General features: G+C 43.0%; 1 protein-coding gene across 2 annotated transcripts in view; it reads right to left on the bottom strand.

The window, feature by feature from the left end:
* Positions 1-24,598, bottom strand: part of FLT1 (fms related receptor tyrosine kinase 1) — a 116,462-nt gene that overhangs the window by 38,357 nt on the left and 53,507 nt on the right. Inside the window, exons 11-14 of one of the 2 annotated variants that reach the window (XM_052812270.1) lie at positions 23,994-24,108; positions 15,059-15,167; positions 4,931-5,221; positions 1,927-4,767 (exon numbers count right to left, since the gene is read on the bottom strand). In XM_052812270.1, the coding sequence (XP_052668230.1) occupies positions 4,697-4,767; positions 4,931-5,221; positions 15,059-15,167; positions 23,994-24,108 (586 nt within the window). In that variant the 3' untranslated portion in view covers positions 1,927-4,696. Of the gene's footprint in view, positions 1-1,926; positions 4,768-4,930; positions 5,222-15,058; positions 15,168-23,993; positions 24,109-24,598 lie in introns of those variants that run through there. The other variant, XM_052812268.1, reaches the window with a different exon arrangement.

A 24,598-nucleotide genomic window follows, 5' to 3' on the forward strand; every position in this document is an offset into this window, starting at 1 on the left:
TATTTACCATTCCAGTTTGCTTAACAGTGTTTTTGGTGTGTAAAGAGTACTCCCGTTACTCAGCGATAGCAGGTTATGATGACCAATGAAGACCCAATGATGACATTGTTTAAAAGTTTTCCTCAGTTCCATTATCAACCGCATTTGTTTATCAAAAGCAATGAGTTTCTATGAAAGCTCAGAATTTTGCATCAAGAGAAACAAACCATGACACCAAAGTTTTTAACAATTAGCAGGACACCCTTGTAGCAGAGTATCTCTGCATCACTGATAGCACCATGCGGCTCTGTACACCACGATACCTGTGAATGTGACTTTTATCATTTACTTACTTTAAAGGGTACAGTTACAAATCATATTCAGTAAACTCACATCATCTAACACCAGAAACCATAAGCACCAAAGCATTGTGTTACACGTCCCAAAGTCTTCATAAATTCTTCCGCTTTTGCATTTCACATATTTGGCTGAACGCAACAAGGCCTGGCCAAACCACGCCACAGCCCACCTGCCAAAACTGCGTTGGTGAGAAGTGCCCCCACGTCCTCTGGCAGCCCACAGATGCTGAAAACCCTGACGGCAGGGGCCGAAGCTGAGTGTTAGCAGGCCGCACAGCATAGCAACGCTGCTCCTGCTTTACTTTTATCTACTGACATTCATACGAACGCAATGTAATAAAACACATTTCCGTGACAGACAGTGGCAATGAGTATTGGAAACGCATCTCATCTGTTCTGCTTCTGCTTAAGGGCCTCCCAAAAGGGCATTTCAAAAACACTCTAAAAATATCATGTTAAAGTCATCCCTGAAAGAAGCAAACCAATGAATCTTTCTCATCCTCATTTCAACCCTTTGCCACTCCTTCCCCCATTTCATACAGAGCCGAAGGCTGTTTTGACAAAGATCAAGATATTTGCAACGTTTATGCACATTATATGGCAACATCCTTCTGTCACATTTGCAACTCTCACATCATCCTTTTTGGTATTTTGGTCCCTTTAAAGCAGTGATGGAGAATCCAGGGAGCTCCTGAGCAATCTCACAGATGCAGATACTCTGCCGATTCCCTCAAATTCCCTGGTCTTGCAAGAACCGATTATTTGCAATCTTTCCCTTCAAGGACACTGCCAGGATCAGCAGTTACTAACATAGTAAGTCACACATTACAAAATATGAAACAAAACAAAACAAAACAAAGCAGAAACCAACTCTTTCAAATATTTTCTTTTAGACGGCAATAGATACTGATACACCAAGTTCAAGTATAATATCAGCTGAGCTTCTGACATTCTGTGTTTGGAAGATTATTCTCTATCCTTTCAGAAAAAACTATCAGACATTTCCGTCTTCACAATCATTCTGTTACCAGCTGTAAATAAAAACTCTCCAGAAAAATCAAGCACCTATGTACCACCAGCTTATGCAGTGTGCATGAACCCCGTAGCACTAAAAGCACGTTTAAAGTAGGCTATCTTTGCTATGCTCTTACCCCTTGAAATCAACTCCAGCATAGTCATGACCCTGCAATGACCAGTTTGGGCTTTCCTGAGCTGCAAGTCTGCAATTTCCACGAGCAATGCTATTTTTTGTTTACAGTGTAGTAGACAATTTGGTCTCTCTTCCCAAACAGTAACGCTCACGAGAGGCTGTAAAGTAAATTCTTCATCACATACCTACACAATGACATGGTCAACAATATTTGCCTTGCAGCCAAGAAGACTGCTCTCTTCTCATGGATACCTCGCCTCGATTTTTTCACAACACTGTCTACAAACAGGCACCCTCTGATGCATGTCCACATACGCACGCTGAGAAGAGCTCCACAGTTCACATTTATCAGCCGTCCCTGATGGACACCCCAGCCCAGACATCCAAAATGAAGGTGGACAAGATGACACAACAAAGGCAAATCACACGTTCTGTGAGTTATTTGTGATTAATTTTAATTTGTTTATAGCCATACACTAAAGATGGGTTTTCATATTAAGAAAAACTTTTTTGCTTAAAACTTAAGTCACCATTCACATACTTTCAATAATTTCCCTGCTGCAATCAGCTGATTTTTCAAGGACTTGGTCAACCTGAGTTTTCTCCCAGTCATTTTTGCAGTGAAGCCAAGAGGGGCAGTTTCCAACGCCCGGCTCCGCGCGCCCCAAACCCGAGGGGCTGCCCTGGCCACCAGGGTGCACAGTGCGGTGCTCAGCACCCAGGGCAGCCCCCTGGGCTCGTCCCCAGCCCTCGTGCCTGCCCGTGAATGCTGCCTTGCCAGGCCAAACTCTGCTCTCAGTTACACCGAGGAACTTCATTGTAGGCAGAGTTTGGCCCAGGGGAGCGACGGGGGGGGGGTCACAGAGGGGAGAAGGGGATGCTGGTGTCACAGCACTCAGCCAACCCAGGGTGGTAAGGAGGGAAAATTTGCATTTCCAAAAGCAAACGATGGCAAACAAGGGGAAAACATTACAATTTGTTCATTTGGGGGTTTACTTTTGCGTTCTGTCCATTTTTGCCCTTTGTTATGATTATGTTGTCTGTTCGCTTATTTTTATTAATCAGTACAAAAATATAAATACAAGCTTTAGTTTTAACACTTAAAAAAAAAAAAAAGAAATATAATTCACACCTTTCTCCCTAAATAATATATTACACAACAGAAAGCAGAGAAACTCCCCAAACCGATGAGATTCTCCAGTCATCTGAGGACATCAAAAGTGACATCAGCAGTTTTTATCTGGCCACCAAGAACTGCTTTCCTCAAACGTTTCCAGTGAGGTTTCTCTGGGCCTCCCAACACGGGCAGCCACATCGGGATGTTACGACACCCTTGCACAGCGTGGCCCTCCGAGCGCTGGTTGAGACCAGGCTGGTAGGACGTCCACCCACCAGTGATGCACAAATTCACAACAATTTCACAGAGGAACACTAATCACCACATCTCTTTTTTTTGACCCAAACTCATATTGCCTGGCAACTGGCTGCTACAAGTCATCGCGCTCTGGCTCCCAAGGCCATGGAAAATTCATAATGTCCTGTCATCACCACCCACCTTGCCATCAAATGTCTTTTCACAAAATAGCCTCATAAAAAAGGGGATTCGGTATTGTAATTCTTCTGAAGACTTGCAAATGCTAAAGAGCACACTTGCCCCATTTTTAAGCAGTCACCAATGATTTCGCTTGCTTTTTAGGCATGGTTTAGAAAAAAAGAGAGCCAGATCCCTTTGCAAGAACACATTGTTTCTGGAAGCCATCACACTAATAATGAACAAAAGAGCTACTGTATACAAGCAGGCTATAGGTGACATTTCAAGATATAAATGATTATTCTTTTCTTTACTCTGACAACTTCCAGGTTATCAATTGTTTTCTAAGCATTTTAGGCTCCATGAAACTGGCATTATGGGGAAATGCTATTGTTTACCCTTTCACACTTGACAAAAGCAATTCCCACGTGAAAGACAAGTTTAGCCGTGGGACACAGGCTCGATACCTAAAGGAGGAAATAGTCTGGTGAGTTCCCAAGCGCAAGAAACTGTCATGTTGTCACCCTCTATTTTAAAAGCACAGCCACTTTGTTCCTTTGCTGTAGCTATTTTGGTCACTACGGTCTGTTTTGTTATGGCGTATGTAAATGCTATATAAACGATCAATCATAAATGTAACCAAAAATAATAAAAGCTATGTATTGTAAAAAAATAAAGTTATCAGATCTATTAAAAATAGTAACTTCTTCCTTATACAGAATTTATAATACACAGAAACATCTCATAGCAAAATCATGACGAAGGAAAAAAAAGGGGAAACGCTCACAAGGAAGTCTTAGGTTGCCCTTAATTCTCCTTCAGCAGTTTGGCTGGTTCTTAATCCCCATAATAAATCCAATTGTCATTTGCATACCAAAAGCAGTGAATATTTTTAATGGCTTCAATTTTGAGTTTGTATTTTAAAAAGCATATTAAACAACTCACTGTGCTGGCTGCAACCTTGTCAGTCATGTTAGTGTAATATTTCTCATTTAATAAAATAATTACAACATTACAAATTCCTGAATCTTCAGGCCAGGAGCAATACTCACACTTTTATCAGTAGCTTTTTACATTAGTGCAGAACTGACTTTAAAAATTGACCAACACAGCAACCAGAAGTCTACCTGGATTTATTTGGAGAAACATGGTTCACGTCTGTCAGTTTTAAAATCATCATTATTATAAATGATATGATAGGTCTGTGCATTATATCAACATTTTTATTTCTTCCCTGCATACTTCTTTTAGAAGATACTTTTTAAGATTAATGTACTTTAGTGTAGAAAATAATTTCAAATAAATAAGCATTAGAACTTGCTCAGCAGGTAATATTTATAAGTCCATCAAGATCAGATTAAAATAAAAAATATGTAGTCCAGTCAATCTCAAACTGAATTGTGCTCATTCCGCACATTCAAGTTAACTTATTAAATGTCCATTGTTGACTGAAAACAGCAGTTTTTAAAGTTAATCAGTTTATTCAGCTTTGACACTTTTGATGAGGCCGATATCAAAGTGGAAGAAAAGATTGATCCAAAGTTTCCTTATCGCTCAGTAGGAGACAGCAAGAGAAAAAATAACAACATGCAAAATGTAGCACAGGGGATCTTCCAAACCCCAGCTTCCACGTGCCTTGTCAAAGCAGAAAACACCCGTGTGAACTCAACTGGAAGCTCATGCGTTACGATTTTGTTTGCTATTCCTCCTACGTCCAACCCATGGGGGAATGTGCACCACCTCAGGGCCTGAAAGGTAGCAACAGTAATAAAAAATCAAGATGATATGAGACACCTGTTACTGTTTAATGAGTCCTTTAATGTTTTACATTGCTTTGTGTTGTACAATCATTCCTTGTGCTTTTATATTTGAGGATCCGAGAGTAAACAGCCTTTTTGTTGCAGTGCTCACCTCTGATTGTAACGTCTTTCTTTTGAAGCACTTCTTTCCCCGTGTATATGTTCCTTGCTCGGCAGGCATAGGTGCCCGAGTGTGCCAGGGAAACGTTCTTGATGGTCAGAGTGAGGGTGATGGAGTACTCCTTGTTGAGAGACCTTTTTGTTTTCGTTTGATTGTTGACCGTCCTCGGTAAAATCCAAGCAATGTCTTTGTACAGGAATTTGTTGGCTGAACAGGACAATATCAAATTCTCTCCTTCAATGGGCATTTTTTCCAAACTAATATGGAATCCACTCGGTACATCTGTCAAAAATCAAGAACACTTTTTAGTTTATATGAAATGAATGAGCCAAAATTAACACGGCGTATATTTTCCCCTTTATCAGGAAGCCTTTGAACTGATCAATGTTGTTGTCTTCCTGCTGAAGTCTCTAATCTTTCCTTTCATATGCTAGGCTCCAGCTATTCTTATAATTTGTCTTGGAGCTATGAGACACTTGGGCTCAGACATCAGTTGGTGTAAACTGAAGTCGCTCTTGGAAGTAATGAGTTTGTATAAATGTTATGCCAAGTTAAGACAGACTGGGGCAAGGTACCAGAAGCAGAATTATTTAAAGACAGCACAGTGGGACTATGAAAAAGGAGGAAAATTCTGATCTCAGCTCCAGCTTGTGAACTGCATGAGAGAAAACGAATCTCAAGAGCACAGTAGAAAAATACTGCAGCTCATCACGCTTAGTTATGTTGTTTTCTTGTTATTCATAAGTATTCAGACAAATTATGTCTATTCCTTAAAAATGCTTCAAATGTTGAGAAATTACTGAATCTGTGATTACACGCCTGAGATTTCCCTTGGAACAGAGGTATTTATCCTCCATGCATTTAAAGTGTGTCAGCCACCCAAGAGGAAAGCAGAAACAGTACCCTCTAGCCTGGGTGGTCGGCTGTGTGTGGGCAAGCGCTAAGATGAAGATCACTCTATTCAGGCTGCTTGGCATTAAACACAGGTGAACAATATTTCCACCTGAGAGAAATCAAGGATCGTTGCACTAACCATTTACTAAGTTAAGTTTTCACGAGGATTTTTCAGAGCAGAGAGTTCAGGCACGTAAAAAGTCATACTTGAAAAAAGTCATGTTTGCAGTTCATTGTAAGGTTACCGCAGCTCCCTCCACCTGGGGAGCGGCGCAGACCCGTGGCGGTGCCGGCTGCCTCACGGCCGCCTCCGCCTGGGGCTCATCCCTCCAGCGAGGGAGAGTTACGCCACTGACCTCAGTGAAAGTAGAAGCAAGTTCCTGAGAGAAAGCACTTCCAAGTTTTACTCCTAGAGTGCAACCTCTCTTGGTTTATTTGTAGCCAATATTCTGATAAAGTCATTTCCTTCTTCTCGGTCAAGTGACATTGACTTTGGCCATTTTCAATTGTTCTTTCACTGCTAATTGCTACAGCACTTGGCTGTGAACTTGTCTCAAAATTGTAAGAATGGTTTTGTCTTTCATACAGGAGAATTATGCCTTCTTTTCTTGTCTCTTAGAGCATGAACAGCTCAATGCCAACTTTCATCCCATTCCAGGCTTACCAAAGTCGCTTTGGGTTCAATGTCACATCAGCAGGGACACATAAAGAGTAGATCTCCAGTGCATAATATCCCACATCTTCTTTCAGTAACCTCTTTCATTGGTTGACCAATCCACCAGAAAGCTTCTCCCTAAATGCCCACAATGCAAACTGAGCTGCCTCGCCTTCCCAGGGCGACCATGAACATGACCTGCCCACTGCTGCCTTTCAAACAACGTTCTGCCTGTTGAAGGTCTGGCATCAGTTGCTCCCCTTAATATCCTCTTTTCCACACTTAGCCCTGAGTGTTAAAAGCAGAGGGTAAATGAGCTCCTGCAAGTCCTGGATTGAAATTTCCATTGACTGTAGATGCCTTCCAGGGAGAGGCCTGATTTCTGTTGGTTGAACTCATCATGCCCTTGCAGTGGGAGCAATGTGTGTGCCTGTCATCAGCTGTAGTTCACGTGTGTAGTCCAAAGATCAACCTAATGGAGGCAGTGACACTAACATACTGGATTGGATATTAAAGCCCGTGTTGACTTGTTCCTCTTACATTTCATTGGGATCCCCTTTTTTCCTCTGTCCAGCAAACAAAACTATAAGAAAAATCTTTAAATTTAGTGAACTCATCTATGAGTGACTATCATCAGCATCCTTTTGATATGTAAGAGTGCATGATGCCAGATTCTGATCTCAGTTAAGAACATGTTGACTGGAAGTGCTACTAAAATGAAACCTTTCCTTACATGGGGTACAGCATATTTAGCCTAAGCCATCAAAATGTTGACATCTACTTGAATATAGTTGTTTTGTGTATGGGCAAAAGTTTACAGCCCATGGAGTGACACAGGCACCTCCAGAGGGCAATGCAACCCATCACCTCACGATGAGTCAAATTCCAGAGATCCTGATCCATCACGCTTAGTTATGAAGAGATTCTACATGACCAGCTTAGGCTTAGATACCTAACTTTAAGGCTTAAGTTAGATGAAGTGAATCCTAATGCTTGATCCTGTTAAAAAACGTTGAATTCAGACACACTTAAAACCAATCAATCAAGGCTCCAAAGTTTTAATCATGGGTAAGTATTTGGGTGAAAGAAATCGCTGCATCTTACTCACAGTACATCTCAAACTGTTCTGATATGTGTTGGGAAAGCCAGGATACAGGTCTGAAATACTGCTAATTTTTGGCTTTCTCAGATGCCAGTACTCAGTAAAAACTAGGAAGAGCCAAGCAAAACTCTTAAGATGAAACTGAAGATCCTCTGGGACTGAGGCAAATGAACTATTTTTAACGTAAAAGGATAGCGTGCCAACAGAATAATATAGTTGCAACTACTTCCATGTTGTCAGGTCTGGAGCTCTTCCTAGATGTGTCTTCTCTGAAGAAAGACTATTTTCTGAATAAATCCAGGGACAAAAGCAAAATGCACAGGATTCCAAGAGAATCATTTGTTTAAAGGCTACAAGCCCCCTAATATATGACACCTCTCACCAATTGTTACAGGCTCAGGCTAGCTAAATAATGTGGCTGGGAATAATGTAAAAGGGTTTTATTTACTTTAGTGATTTGAAGCTTCCTGTGGAAATAGCTCCCAGGTTTCCTGATGGAAGATTTTGTTTATCTTTGCCAAGCACCATCAGGAATCTCAAAATAAAATGCGCTTAGTGACATTGGGAAACCAGGGAGATAAGGCAGAGCTGTTCCTGTTTCACCCTCTGTAATTGCAAACACACCCATAGGCCTGCTGTGTGCCAGCAAAACAGCCCAAAATGTAGGGAAAGGGGCAGGCTGGAGGGAAGGGGGCTATCACAGTTAAATTTGGCATCAAGGTGTTGTTACAGAGACTGTTTCCGTATCAGCGAGCAGGAGGGCTTTCAGAAATCACCTTTCTACATTGCTTTTATATAAGGCTCACAGCTACTTTTGTGCCCTGAACAGAGATTTGCTTTTAGAAATAAGTCAGTGTGACAATATCCCCCAAATGCCTTTCATCTGACAGAGGCCATAGGAAAGAAAAACTACTCCGGAGCCCATGGACTTCATACCCTACACCCTTAGGCACAGGGTGTATAAAATTATACCACTCTCAAACCTCCCAGAAACACATACGCAAGTTGCACTTCAAGCCCAGAAATAATGAGATTTACAATAACTTAAGAAAGGACTTGTTCTTACTGGCTCCTCTCTACTATACCTTCTTGCACTTATTTCCTCCCATCTACCCTTCCCTGAAAGGGTGGAACATGCCATCGCCAAACTAGGGCTGCTGGGACAAGCTCTGCCTTCCCACCACCTTCCCAATGGTTTCAGCCTATAGAAAAGAGACTCCTCACACCACCAGAGGCACTTCACTGGAGCACATGCGTTTTCTCATCCCCAGGACAAGGCCTGGAGGAGATTGCCTCCAAGGAAAGGGATTCCTCCTGTTCAGGACAGGCTTTGTCTCCATCTGGTCTTTGGAGTCCCTTTTACAGAGGGCAGCAGCCTCTCTTCCTACAAGGGATCACCGTCTCCTGCTTAGACACTTCTCGTAGACGCTTACTTTTGTGTGGTTCAGGCTGGCTTCACACGGCGCCAGCAGACCCAACAACATAAGATAAACTAGCCCCAAGCTGTCACACAAGACCTGAAGTATTGGTTTTGGACTCATCAGAAGGAAATACTTCGCAGTGTCCTGTTCACATCCATCAGAACTTAGGGGTCTCATTTTTTTATTCCCTCAATGTGTTTTTCAGCAAATGCTGGACACATTTGTTTCATTGACGTGAAACACAGGCTGCTACCCAGCCACAGCAGTTTGGGCTCAGGCTGGTGGAGGAGAATTATGATTACACCATGTGAGCCCAACTGATGCGCTATGTGCACAAAACAGAAGAATGAGCCTAACTTGATTTTTGTAAGGACAAAACAGCAGTATTGTTTCAACTGCCTTCAATCAGTGCAACTGAGCATCAGCAGATGATCGGGACTTTCCATGTCACACAACTGAAGTGTCCAGCTCCAGGAACTCAAAGGACTAGTGCATTTCATGTTCACCACCCTATACAGAAAGTTTGCCACCGGTCAAGATATTAACAATTTCCAAGCCATAATAAAGCTGCCTCTCCTCTTTCCGAACACCAGCCAATACAAGAGTCTTCAAAGGAAAGTCATAATATTCTGTATGTTCTCATGCAACGTTTGGTATCAAGGAGAGGGATTTCCTTCTATCCCTGGTCAAGACCTAAGAATGTGAGATTTAAGTAGGAAAACTAACCCCTTCACGTCACTGCACTAAAATATCTGAAACCACCAGCAAAACTTTGAAAGAGAGATTTGGATACAGTGAATGGGGCCCATCAAAACACAGCTTCATTTGCTTTCAGGATCTTCCATGTGGCATTTTGAAGACTGAGGACTAAGAGCTAGAGAAAGCCAAATTCAGCATCTTGCACATTAGAAGAGGAATAGCCTCAGTGAGTGACTATCAGTGACTGCTCAAAGCTACATGTGAAGTCCCCACATAAAGATGACAATACAGTGCCATTGGCACATTAATTTATGGAGAACTATGCGTTGTTGCTTAGCTTTCTCTCCAAACAGACACAACGTAAGGATAGGACGAAAGCAAATCTGTGATTTGAGAGCGGGGACAGCAGTCATCTTCAAGGTGGCAAATGTTCTTGTCACATCCATTAATAGAACATGGAGATATTCTTCTTGTTTCTGTATTTTAGCAAACAACCTGCTTATGTGTCACTTATCTGTGTATACGTCTCATGCTTGTTACCAAATTTCTATATTTACAGATAATTGGCACTTTCTAAATGTGGAAGTGTATTACGATATGAAGCTTTAACAGTTGTAGACACCCACGAGCAAGGTCTGCAAGGAGAAACTGTACCAGCAGCACACAGTGGATACTGCAAAAAGAAATGATGAGTGCTCGTAGTGGGTGACTCTCTGTTAAGGGGCACTGAGGCACCCATCAGCTGGCCTGACAGGGAGTCACGAGAGGTATGCTGCCTTCTGAGAGCTGAGGTCAAAGATATTGCTGAGAGGATGCCACAGCTTGTCAAGAGCACAGACTATTATCCATTGCTAATCTTTCATGTGGGCACGAATGACACTGCGAGATAGAACCTGGGCAGAATCAAGGAAGACTACAAAGCCCTGGGGGTACAAGCGAAAAGTATTGGTGCCCAAGTTATCTTTTCTTCCATTTTACCACTTAGAGGAAAGGGTGCAGCCAGAAATAGACATATAATGCAAATCAACTTCTGGCTTTGTGGCTGGTGCCGTTGTGAGGGTTTTGGCTTTTATAACAACTGGACATTGATGACTATAGCCTGTTAGGGAGGGATGGGATCCATCTGTCTAGAAGAGGCAAGGGAATCTCTGACAGCAGGCTGGCCACCTTGGTGAGGTGGGCTTTAAACTGAAGGACTCAGGAGGTGGGATCCAAAGTGGCAATGCTCACCCCATTGCAACCAACTGGGGAATAAGCCAGGCCAACCAGAGCAGTGACAAATGTTCCTTAGCTGCCTCCCAAGATGAGAACCAGAAGAGCAACCACCTCAAGTGTATGTATACCAAGGCACACAGCCTGGGGAACAAACAAACAGGAGCTCCATACCCAGTCAGAAAGTTATGATATCATAGGAATAACTGAAACATGGTGGAACAACTCACATGACTGGAGGATTGCGATTGATGGCTATAGGCTTTTTTGTAAAGACAGGCAGGGAAGAAGAGGAAGAGGGGTCGCGCTCTATGTTAAGGAGAACCTTGAATGTATAGAATTCAATTACAGTGATTGTGGAAGCCCTATCGAATGCCTCTGGGTCAAGATCAGAGGGGTCGCCTCCAAGGGGGATCTTACAGTAGGCCTCCAAACCAAGATGATAAGGCCAACAAAGTAATATTTGGGTCAACAGAACCTGGTTCTTATGGGTGACTTCAACTACCCAGACATTTGTTGGAAGAACAATACAGCAGCTCACCTGTCATCCATCAAGTTCTTGGGATGCATAGAGGGCTGCTTCGTCATACAAATGTTAGATGTGCCAACCAGGAATGAAGTACTGCTGTTTGTGATAACTCACAAACCAAGAAAACCTGCTTTGTAATATCTTGGTTGGTGGTAGCTTTGGCTGCAGTGATCACAATATTGTGGTCTGGGATCCTGCTGAGCAAGTTGAAGGTTAGTACTAAGACAAAGGTTTTTGATTTTAGAAGAGCTCAGAGCTCACTTGGGAGGGATTCTGTGGGAAGCTTCTATGGAGGCTAAAGGAGCTAGCCCGTGCTGGGAGTTTTTCAGGAATGCTCTCCTGGAAGCACAAAACCTGTTCATCCCCTCTAAAGGTAAGGAAGGTAGGCAGAGGGCAGAGCAAGAGACCCCCCTTGGCTTAACTGCGACCTTCCGAGTCTGCTCAAAACCAAAAGAGAAGTGCGCCAGAGATGGAAAAGTGGATGAACACATGTTGAGAACTACAAGGGCATAGCCAGGGTGTGCAGAGATGCAGTTAGAAAAACAAAAGCCCAGCTCGAATTGAAATTGGTCAGGCATGTCAAAAACTACAAGAAAGTGTTCTTCAAATATGTAAACAACAAGCAGAAACAGAAGGAAAATATTGGTCTGCCGTTAAACAGGAGAGGTGAATTAGTCACCAACAACACCGAGAAGGCAGAGGTTCTCACCATTTTCTTCACCTCTGTCTTTACCAGCACTGTTGGGCCCCAGACCTTGGGAACAAAAATTGAGGTTGATGCAAACACAGACGCACTGTCAGTGAAGGAAGAGTTGGTATGTGAACTATTACAGGAGCTTGACCCCTACAAATCGATGGGCCCTGACAATATCCACCCGAGGGTGTTAAGAGAGCTGGCTGACATCGTTGCAAGGCTGCTCTCCATAATCTGTGAGAAGTTGTGGAGACTGGGGGACGTCTCAGAAGACTGGAAGAACGCTAATGTCACCCCCATCTACAAGAAGGCCTTAAAGGAAGATCCAGGAAATTATAGGCCCATCAGTCTTACTTCAGTCCCTGAAGTTATGGAATGAATCCTCCTGGGGGCTATCACAAGTCAAATGAAGCACGTGACTGAGAAAAGCCAGCACGGATTCACCAAGCATAAATCGCGCTTGACAAACCTGATTGCCTTCTATGACAAAATAACCTGCTCAGTTGATGCGCGGCGAGCGGTGGACATTGTCTACTTGGATTTCTCCAAGGCTTTCTATACCATTTCTCACAGCCTCCTCCTAGAGAAACAGATGCGTTACGGTCTAGACAAGTGGTCTGTGCGGTGGGTGGGGAACTGGCTGGCAGGCTGCACCCAGAGGGTGGTGGTAAATAGCTCCTTTTCCAACTGGCGACCTGTCACAAGTGGGGTCCAACGCTGTTTAATATCTTCATAAGTGATCTGGATGATAGTGTCGAGTGTACCCTGATGAAGTTTGCTGATGATACCAAACTGAGTGGGGAAGTGGACACTTCGGAAGGGAGAGCCACCCTGCAGGAAGACCTAGATAGGCTGGAAGAGTGGGCTAACAAGAAACTTATTAAGTTCAACAAGGACAAGGTAAGGTCTTGCACCTCAGAAAACATAATCCAGGAGCGCAACACAGGCTCGGATCTACCCGGCTGGGGAGCAGCTCTGTGGAAAGGGACCTGGGGGTCCTGATGGACAACAGGCGCAATGAGTGAACTGCTGCTGCTGCTGCAGCAAAGAAAGCCAACAGGGTGCTGGGTTGCATCAACACGGGCATCACCAGCAGAGATAAAGAAGTCATTATCCCATCCTACTCAGCGCTTGTCAGGCCACACCTGGAATCCTGTGTTCAGTTTTGGTCCCCACTATACCAAAGAGACATGGACAGGCTGGAGAGGGTCCAGAGAAGGGCCACAAAGGTGATCAAAGGACTGGGAAGCCTGCCATACGAGGAAAGGCTGAGAGAACTGGGTTTGTTCAGCCTTGAGAAAAGAAGGCTTAGGGGAGACCTTGTCACCATGTTCCAGTATTTAAAGGGTGGCTACAAAGAAGATGGAAGGCTCCCTTTTTACAAGGAGTCACATGGAAAAGACATGGGGTTATGGGTGCAAGTTACTCCTGGGGAGATTCTGACTGGACACAAGAGGAAAATTTTTCACCATGAGAATAACCAGCCATTGCAATAATCTCCCCAGGGAAGTGGTGGATTCCCCAACATTGGACACTTTTAAGATTCAGCTGGACAGGGTGCTGGGCCATCTTGTCTAGACCGTGCTTTTGCCAAGAAAGCTTGGACCAGATGATCCTTGAAGTCTCTTCCAACCTGTTATTCTATGATCCTATTGCAGCTAGTCAGAATATTGAAAAAATATAAATTTTGGTCTACAAAATGGGGAGAGTGGACATTTTTCAAAGAAGTGTTCTTCCTTTTTTTTAACCAAATCTAGTGAGCATGTGTCTACTCTCTTTTGATATCTCTCACTACAGTAACAGAATGAGTTTCACTAAAATCACTCATCAGAATGATAAGCAAGAGATTGACAACAAAAAAAACAGATAAGAGAAAACAAAAATTAAAAGGCATCCATTAAAATTACCTTTCCTTTTCAGCTTCAAGATTATGATTTGGGGATTAAAGTCAGAATATTTTAACCTTTTTGTCTTGTCTCATATTTCCAAATGAATTACATTTCTTTAATGACCTACCCTGAAAGCTGTCATCAGCCTAAGTGCTCTATAAACTATCACTTTGCAAACAAAACCAAAATAAAATCCTTCACCAGAAAACAAATCCTCTGTAATGGCATGTGTAGACATTATGCTGCCAAGTCATGCAGTAGTTATTCTCAAAATCTCATTGTGGTTTTTTTCAGTAATTCCTGAAGTCAAACATTTAATAATTTGTTTCTGAACCTGAAAACATCTAAACACATCTAGTAATGGAAAAATAACTGGAAGCATACTCATACATGCAGCTAACACAAGTCTTCTCAGTGCCATGGCCCAAATGACATCCAAGGTTGTCTTTCTCAGTAGAGGGAGCAAAACTCTGTAGTTTGTACCCTGCCACTTTTCTAACTACAAGTTGCCATAATCTCTGATTGCTGCGAGGGGCTGCCCAGGTACCCCAGGCATCTCTCCTCTGGCACTACACTGCCTGCAGACACTGGTGCTGCTCTGGACGCTATGTTGTGAGACCTCCTGGTTGGCAGCAGGATGAGGCTGTAGACACTGACAATATCACACATGAAACTGGCTTACTGGTGTATGAAACTGCAGTAGAATTTCACATATGGAATGACTGCAGAGACTAGGTGATTTAAGAGGGGGAATTACAGGTTGCTATATTTGCGAGTAATTTGTGTCATGCTGGATACTTGATGGAGTGATGAGTCATTCACAAAATTTGGCATCCTTCTTAGAAATCCAGACCAGCTGCTGTGAAAAACCCTTCCAGGATCACCCAAAAGCGTGGTATGAGTTTACAGGTGCACACATTACAACAATTCTCAAACTGTGGTATATGAAAAAGCCACAACAGCCTAACAGTTATAATCCCAGGACCAGGAAACACATTTGGGTCTAGTGGGGACTAGATCTTACCTGTTACAATAAAACTGACGTTTCTTTCAGCTTTTCCCACTTTATTGGATGCCACACAGCTGTAGATCCCAGAAGATTTGGCTTCAGCTACAATGAGAGTGCTAGCAGTCTGTGAAAGAAAGAAGAGGTTTAGCTCTCGTTGGCTCAGGAACTCGGTTAAAGGTTCCTTTCTCTTTTTCCTAAGTCACCGTTGACAGTCCCATGATCCACCTTCTCCATTCGTTCAGTGATGGGCACCACTGGGGCTATTTAAAGGAGATGTCACCATATACGGTTTTGGAAAGGGTGGAAGAATAACAGGAAACAAGCTCCTTGGGTGACCTTTATATTATCAGAACCATCATAACCAAAAATCTTTGAATGTGTCTTTCAGATTGATTTATCTCTTGCTGCTGATGTAATGATAAGCTACAAAACATGAAGCATGACACAACGCGGTTCACCCGAGGAGATAAGCAGCCTGTAGGAGAGCCAGACTGCAAAGGGAATAGGTGAGGTGTACCTCAGGCACTTGGATAATGCTGGGAAAAAGGTAACTCCATTTGGCACTAAATGCATTTATTTCTCTTTAATTTTCTCACATATGTGTCGTGAGAAAGGACAGAGGCAAAAGAGATGTTTACTCATCCTCTTTTGGACTGTTTCCTCTTCTTGGACTTAATATTTCTATTATTAAATAATAATATGTCAGTTTTATTTATGTTGTATTCTATCACCACCTTAAGAGGTTCAGCACACTAAATATTTTCACAAAGTGATATGACTTGCAAGATAAGACCTTGGAAGGCCACGGACCAACACCACCTGATGTGCCTTCAGAAAAATAAAACCCATCATAATAGTAAGAGTTATACCTTCACAGTGATGGAAAACCATGGTCTAATGGCTTGAGCACTAAGTGAAAGAAGGGAGTTACGTAGAAACAACTGAGGTGTCATTCTGATATGGAGCTGAGACAAGGGGCATGCACATGGAGCTTAGTAATGGGAGGTGCTCTCAGATACAACTTGGTAGCTTAATTTTCTGTCTTTCTGTCTCCATTTTACTGCTTCTGTAAAACATGCTTTGGCTGGAGTTACAGGCAGAGCTGGGACAGTGACGAAGGGAAATTGTGTGGCCGCAGAATCCCGTGGTTTGGAATTATTTGGCTTTTCTAAAAACCTTCAAAATCATTTTTGTGCAATTAATACATTCTTTTAAGTCTGCCTGATCGCTGGAGTCCAGAGACAAACACAAGAGGGTGAGTCAGTAATAAATAAGGACCAGTTATCTGCATTTCTATGTAAACACTGGCTGAAGATTTGCACTGCTTCTGTGTCTCCTACTCAGAGACCTCATGGCTATTCCCAAGCTCCTTGTTGAACCCCAAAATAATATAGATCTTCTGGTTTCCCAAAACATTCTTCAGTAGAAAGAGTCTATTACTTTCCCTACTACTTGAGAAAACACAGTGGAGTCATGTAGTTGGATTTTGGCTTATTTCTTTTAGAAAGCTGCCCTATGGTAAATTCAAGACTACAGCACCTCTACCCTGTTAAGCTGTCTCAATGGTCAGCTACCTGTCTGCTAACAAACTACACCTTATTTCTAGCTAGAATTTTTCTAACCTACCTTTTTGGCTCTTCTGTAAGATGAAAGAGGCTCAGTAATACCAGATAGATAATTACAGCCCTTAAAAAAAAAAAAAATCATCCTTTTTTGCTAAATTCAGTAGGCTGACCTCTATAAACTCCTAATTATAAAGCGTGGGTCCAGCCCTGTCTATATTTTGTCATAGTCTTTGAATTCCTTCCAGTTTTTAAACATAATTTTGTAAAGTGTGGACACAGGGCCCAGCACCAGGATTCCTGCAGCCGTTTTATCAACACGAACTCAGAACGGAAGGAAGTCCCGTAACATCTGCCAGAGGGCTAACATGGGCGGTTAAACACTGCTTCTGCCATCCCAGACTTTCCACCACAAAATTAGCCTTTTTTGCACTAGTTGGTATTACCTTACAGCAACTTTGCCCAGCTAAAAACAGTGACCTAAAATGCACAGTGAAGGAGAATGAAGCTCTTATCCTCTGACTCCAGGACCCTTGTCTTTATCCTACTATACCTAGAACCAGAGCATTTCTGAGCCTGAAAAATACATTTCAGTTATTTCTCCCACAATTACTCCAACGGTTTGGAAAGTTTTTGGTAGTATCAAAGTGTATTTTGTCCCGACACTATCAGGTATTAGTTTTTAATGAAAAAATGTGTCTATCTGAGTTTTAGTGCTCCAGCTCACTATGATGTGATTATTACTTTTATTACACTGAGGATGGCACATACAGTTACACTAAAGCAGTATGACTGCAGTTACTGACCACAGTGCTTACAGATTATGCCTTTTCTTGTGTATTGAAAGGCTCTAGACAACATTCCTCAGCACTGAAATTCAGTGATTTAAACTGTTAGCTTTTCCCCAGCATTGTTTTGGTTTTGACCAACTTGCACTGTCCCAAATACTCCTCTAGCACAGGCCAAGGATCACTTCCAGCAGGCAATTTCCATGCAACCAACGTCTTTTGGAGGTCGAGGGAGATAGATGTTATGAACACAGGCCTCAGTGCCAGAGAGCAGTCATTGGTATGTTTACTTGACTAAGGCAGAGAAAGCCTTAGTGTCTAGGAAAAAGCAAGACTGACTTTGCAACAGAACAGAGTATTTTGGAGACAACATGTCTCTGCATAAATCTTTTAGCTTATAAATTAGTCATAAGGATAAGATAACATCTCTTTACATAGTTTGTGAGCCCTCCAGTGGTGCAGTCTGTGTTCTGCATTGTGGATGCCAGCCAAAACCCACCAGAGAAGACATGTGTACAAAACTAAGCCTGGCATGTTGTTGTTTATTGAGCAATTATGGCTGTTTGAGATCAGTCTGTGCTGCATAGTTCCTCTATACAGCTATTGCTGCAAAAGGAGCAAGAGAAAAATTCTCGCAGCCTTGTATCATCTGTCTTCACAGCAGAAAGTTTCAGGCCCTGGATTTGCAACCACATTATACACAGAAAGTCTGAATCCAGTTGCCATGAGCAGACAGAACAGGGCAAATCCTTCCTGGCATGCTCGGCATCTTGAGCATCATCTGTCCACAAACCGCATTTACCACCAGAGCTTTGATCCTTGATTCCTCCTTTCTGCACCCATCATCTCAGATGAAGCACTATGCTACAGGCTCATCTCAAAGCCAGGGGCTAGGGAAGTAAATCCCATACTGCTGCTGCTTCTGCTGGCAAATAAAAGAGGTGTAAAGCAGAAAACCTGAGAGATGGAAGAGGAATTTATGCATTTGTTTGTGGTGGAAACTGATGACGAAAAGATTGGGGGCGAAAGAGAGTGCAAAGCAACCGGCATGATTGTTGTGATTGGAGCCAGGGTGGGCTGGTCTTTCCCCTGGTGGGTCTGCTTGAATTTCTCTTGTCTCAAAGTAGCTTAGATAGAGGATTCCCACTGCTCCAGCTGATGGAGGTTTCAGAAAATGGTTGGCAACTTGACTGTTGCCTGACTTCTAGAAGGCCTCTGCAGACATTGACATAGACACGCTCCGTTCAGAGATTGCTGTCCTAACTTCTCCAAACAGCCCATACATTTAAAAAGCAAAATACTGCCCTATCAACATTGAGCAAGTTAGTGCAAGTCTGCCAAATATTTTTGATTCTCTCCTAGTTATGCTTTGAAGATGTATTTGTTAAAAAAAAACCAAACAGAAATAAATGAACATATGCTCTTCTCACCCCCTTGAATTTATTATTTTATATGTTATTTAGGAAGACCCATATTGAAACATTGGCAGCACACCATTGAATTGGTCTGCTTATGCCAAAGACATATGATCTGCATGCCTCACGCGTTGGCAAGAAGCATCAGTGCAAAACACGCTTCACCTTCAGGACCGCCACAGAGCAAACACCAAAATATCTTTAAGAGCAGGACACGAATACGTGCAGAAGAGCAAGTCACTGCTGTTTAGCAAGCAGAGCTGCGGTTTCCCTCTGCATCCCGTGTCGTCCCGCTCAAACAGGCCATGAGACTGAACGCAGCCAGCTGACTCGCGAGGAGATGATGCTCCAGAGAGCCGTGCCGTGGACCCCCCCCGCCCTCCTCCCCAGGGCCATAGGTAGAGCGAGGCAGCGCTCGATTCACGCCGAGGGAGGGGATCCATTTCAGGAGCTGGAGGGAGCCGCAGCTCGGCAGAGGCAGGTGCCAAGTTCTGCTGGTTTTAATCCCACGAAGGGCTCGGCTCGGCTGGCACCTCCCAGCGATCTGTTTAATAGTGTTGACAGCGATTCTAGTAGCACTCAAGAAGGCCCCAATGTTACAATGTGCTGAAAGAGAGGCAAGCTACGCTCCCACTGCTATCTTTAGCCTGGCTTCCTAGGAAGATCACACTGTCTGTCCATCTGTCTGCCAGTATCCTCTCCTCCCCAACGCGCTCAGTAATTTTTGAACCTATTGCCCAATTTCAACCAAAATTGACAGGCAACTCAAAGCTCATAAAATCTCATACATTTCATGAAAACCAGCTGTTGAGTAGAGGAGAAAGATCAAAATGAGTGTTGTTGTAGTGAGCTAAACAGCTTTCTTTTCTGCCTTGGGTTCCAGATGGCCAATCGGCACAGATGTACTGGCCGGACAGCTGGCATGTGTAGCGACTGAGAACAGACACAACACATGCTTCCTCGTCTCATCAGTAACTAGGGGACATGGAAGAGGGCTAGAGGTTTAGGGCTTGGCAGAGAAGATGCAGGAGAGTTGGACCCATCCTATTTTGCATGGTCACACCTTATCAGTCATGTCCAAGAAGGATTGACTCTTCTGACTATCTAGCGCTCCACCTTTATGTTGAATGGTCACAGTTTTTAATACTACCCACAGTCAGCACGTGTCAGGTCAACCCCTCATTGCCAGCCAAACCAGAGATGGACAAGGGCGAGCCTAGGTTTGGTCTTGCAGAATCCTGTTACAAGGCCATTATTTTCCATTTTCCCTGAAGTCAAGTGGCTTTGTCACTCACAAGGGATGGGGCCACTAAAAACTTGTGTCAGTAAGGTATTTATTCAGTGGAAAACAAGGCCATACACATATATATACACATATGAATGATAAACCACAACTTCATGCATTACTATTCTTTATACACAGCTCCTGAAGGCATGTGCAGTGGCACAGACCCAACTTTCATGGTACCTGTTATTGTCAGTGGGACCCCAACATTTGCTAGCAGCAGAGGGATGGGGCAGTCAGGGGCCTTCTGTTCCATTTCAGGTTCTCAAGAATGTGGCTCTAGTAGGTTATTTCCCCAAAACGAGGTGGGTTTGTCCCAATCCTGCCAACTTTTCACTGTACTCAACTGCCCTCCTGTCTACTGTCCCCTTCCCTTGGATTTATCATCCTTTCTTCTTGGCCAACACTTTCTACTTTCTCTCATCTGAACTCGCCTTCTTAGCACTCTTCTGCACATTCCCCATGCCCAGGATCTTTGTCCACCTCTCCTGCAGCTCCCTGTCCCTTGTACCCCTGAACAAGGAGTACTGACTCCTTTCAAAGCTGTTGATAAACCAGTGTGTACCTGCACACACAGACGAGAACACATGCCCAATACATATGCACTGATACCAATGAATGCACTAGCTCTTTGTACCTCATTATTGCAGGTCATTCACAGATTGATATCTTAATGAACGCTGATCATGCTAAGAATAATAATCATCAGTATTAGCCCTGAGTTATACATAGCAGTTGGCTTTAGCTGGGAACACTGAAAAGTGGTGGGTTTTAGCAGCTGAATGACAGGGGAGTGTCTGTGAGCTGTTTACATGATAAGCCTAAGAACAGCCTAACTTTGTAGAAAGTCACTGAAATGTCCAACAAAATGAGAATGAAAACTTTGGGGGGGAGGAATCAAATCACTTCAAGGGTTGTCTTATGACTAAATATTACGGCTCATGTTACAAAGTTCTTCCATTATACCACGCAAGTTTCTCAATGTCCGTTTAGAGAGGCTGCAATGGAAATGTTACTAAAACACTGTTGTTTTCACGTTTTCTCTGTCACCAGAAGAATAATGTAGCACAGGCTTCCTGCATTACTTTAACCGTACAGACACAAGGTTTGAGGTTTTTCTAACTTTAAAAATATACTTGTGGCTACCTTGATAACCACAGACAAACAAACAACCAATCAACCTACCACAGCGAAAAGCCAAACTGGAGGGACTCAGATGTTGCACATACAGGAAACGGGTGGAACTGGCACAATGTCTTTAAGCAAGGTGAAAACAGCTACCTTCATTGCTAAAAAAGAAACCTTTTGACCATTCCTTGTTCATCTCTTCCCTTGATTACAGTAATCTCATCCTGTGGTCACCCCCATTTCTCCTTTCATGCTAACCCATGTGCAACTTTTTGAGTTTCTTCATCCATTTCCTACTGCTTTGTCTCCTATGTCTTTGTTGTTTCCATTGAGCTTTGAGATTGTTTTTACCGTGCTTACTATGCTTGGATGTGGAAGTGGGGTAGACACTCTGTTTAGATAGCAGGACTCCGTTGATGTGGAAGTGCCTCAGAGAGCTGTTCATAGCTGTTTGCAGTAGCAGAACTGCTCACAGTAGCAGTCCATCAGAGCCAGACACTTGTGATGACATGCTGCATTCAGTGAGCTCAGCGCTATTAACAGTCTTACAATATCCCAGCAGATGAGGAAGGGTTTTGTCTGAACTGTGTCCCTTTGAGTTTACTCTGGGAGACGAAGAATGACTCTGACTGCAAAGAGTAAAAAGCTATAGACTCCCATGGAAAAAAAAAAAAAATATCCTGGATGCTCTAGAGCAGCTGTGCGTGCACAAATCATGCAACTCACAATTTGGCCAGGAACCCAAGCTTAGAGAGCATTTTCTACTTACAATAGCAATCCAGCTGTGCTTGAAAAGCTACAGAAGAGCAGCAGAAATGAAGAAACCTTCAAAAAGCTGTGAAAAAGCTGAGCAAAGAGATTGTTTCACTAACCTCCCTTTACCCATAGGGAGTGAAAGGAATAAAGCAATGCAGAGGTAGAGCTTTCTTAGTTGAAGTAAACAGCACGAAGACAAGGAATACCAAGGAGAACCGCTAAGTTTCCCTGCAAAACTTTCCATGCAACACATGGAGAGACCATTCCTTGGTTCATTTCTGGGCACATTTTTAAAAAGGGGCTGGTTGCCAAAGACTTCAAACAAAACCTGCAGTTCTGCTGCAAGGACCCATTATTAGCATCTTCCTCCAGGGAGGAATTTATTTGCTGTTGACTGGAAGTTGCTTTGAGATTTCAGCCACTCCTCTTCCGCTGTCTCCAAAATGCATGGCACACAAGGAGAATGACATCTGGTATTAGACAGCTCCTTCTGCACCCTATGAGCAGGTAGGACTTCACCCATAGCATGGCTAGACGCCTTCTGGAAAATAACTGGTTCTTATCATCTTTTATTCATCATTCCCCCTTTGGAATAGATTGTGTCTTCCTGTGCCTGAAATGATTTCCCTTTCCTCCTTCAAATCCCTCCTTATGTCTCATTTTTCATGTGCTTTCCTACGATAGTCTCCCCTAGGAAGTTGTTTGCTCCCATCTTTGCCTTGATCTTTAAGCACGTAGAGGTGGCCAGCTAAATAGAGCAAATGCCTCACTGGGATCCAGCCCATTCCCATGCGCTGGAACGGCGCCATGAACACCTGTGGTACTTTCTAAATAATACAACAGCAGGAGAAAATGCAGTCCCAGGCCTGATTCTTGGCTGCACGCAAAGCCCTATTTATTCTGCGGTGTGTGAAAGGGCCCTAAGATGAGAATAATTACAGTTTATACCCATTTTCATATGCAGAAGACTGAAGGCCGTCATCCAGGAAAGGAGACCTATATCCCCAGTGCCCTTAGAATTACAAAAAGCATTTCAGTATCCTTAAAATGACAAGCCTAGAATAAGGTAGGCTTTAAAATTTATAATCTCTTCTGACATTACTGCCACAGACTGAACTACCTGTGAAGCCAGATGCTGTCACATTGGCATGGCATCGTGCATCTTCACCTGAGCTCCTCTGTAGCACAGGCTACCCAACCCCACCAAATCAGTTTCATGTCTAACCCAGGCAAGTGCAGCTGATCTAGGGCACCCTTCAGTAAAACATCTTGATTTGAAGGTTTTAGCTGATTGATAGACAATCCTCCATGGCCCTGGGCAAGTTAGTCTCATTGGCTTTCTCTCCCACATTAGACACCAACAGACTACAGGCCTACTCGTCCTTCAGAAGTGCCTGCATCTCCCCATGGCCCATAAAGGGATGCTTGACTTGGACTAGACACTTAACATTTAGACGATTCATGCCACTGGGATGAATCCCACCATGCCGTCTCTGACTGAGATCTCTCTTAAACTTTCTTTCTGTAATCTGGATTCATTTGGCCCTATAAAATTTTTATTGCAAGACAAGACCTGGTCATCTAATAATCTAGGACTACATCTGTGAATAAAGTCTCTAATGAGAGTAAATTGTTTAATTCACATCATCATAGAAAAAAACAACAGGAAATTGTGCAATGTCACAAAATGAAGTAAAGATGGCCTGGAACGCCTCTGTGCTTCTGAGGTGCCCCAAGATACTACAGACCAGCTCTACGAGAGCAGATATGCTGAATCCCACTGATACGCTCTCCTGGCATGTCACTTACCTTAATATGACTGCATGCAGAAATAAGTACATCTCTACATCTCAGCAGATAAATACCAAGTATGAAAGTTATTTGCACATATGCAACTCTTCAAATCTAAACAATATAAAAATACTGGCTTCTGCACTGTTACCTCGATAGCATCTTACAGTGCTTTTTCAACACATGCTGTCACACAGAAAGGTTATCTGCTCCTAGGAATCATACCTTATTTTTGCCCTCTATTACAGCTGTTCGCTCAGTGATGCTCTGGATCCTGTTTCCTATGTTGCTGCCAGCTTTCAGGATGAAAGATCCTTCGGTATAAGAGCAAAAGCCATGCCTGAAGACAACAAAAATTGAAAAATTTTTGGCGATAGACTGAAACATTCAACACATAAGACAAAGCAATTCTTCTGGAAACAGTGATCAGTCAGGGAAACTGCAGGTGCTGTGATGACCAGGCAAGTATAGTTACTTTTAATTAAACCTTGAGGTTTGGGGCCTGATGATTGGATCCACTTCTACAGCCCCTCCTTGAATATTAGTTCTCTGGAATCAGTGTTAACATTTAACCCACTGTGGACTGGGAGGTCAGAATTTACAGTCAGAGCCTAATTATAGGGCTGTGCAAGACCAACATCCTATTTCCAATGGTCCTGTTTGCAGCCGTTGTCATGGTTCAGGCTCAGCTTCAAGCATGAGTTCATATTATTTTCAGCCTTGAATTCAAGCCAAGTTATATTTGTTTCAAGATTCATTCCATAATGTATTGGATGCTGTTGCACTATGTGCAGGTTCTTTTTGTTACCATGAAAAATGATGCAAGTTCT

Source organism: Harpia harpyja, chromosome 17, assembly GCF_026419915.1.
Source record: "Harpia harpyja isolate bHarHar1 chromosome 17, bHarHar1 primary haplotype, whole genome shotgun sequence".
Taxonomy (NCBI): Eukaryota; Metazoa; Chordata; class Aves; order Accipitriformes; family Accipitridae; genus Harpia; species Harpia harpyja.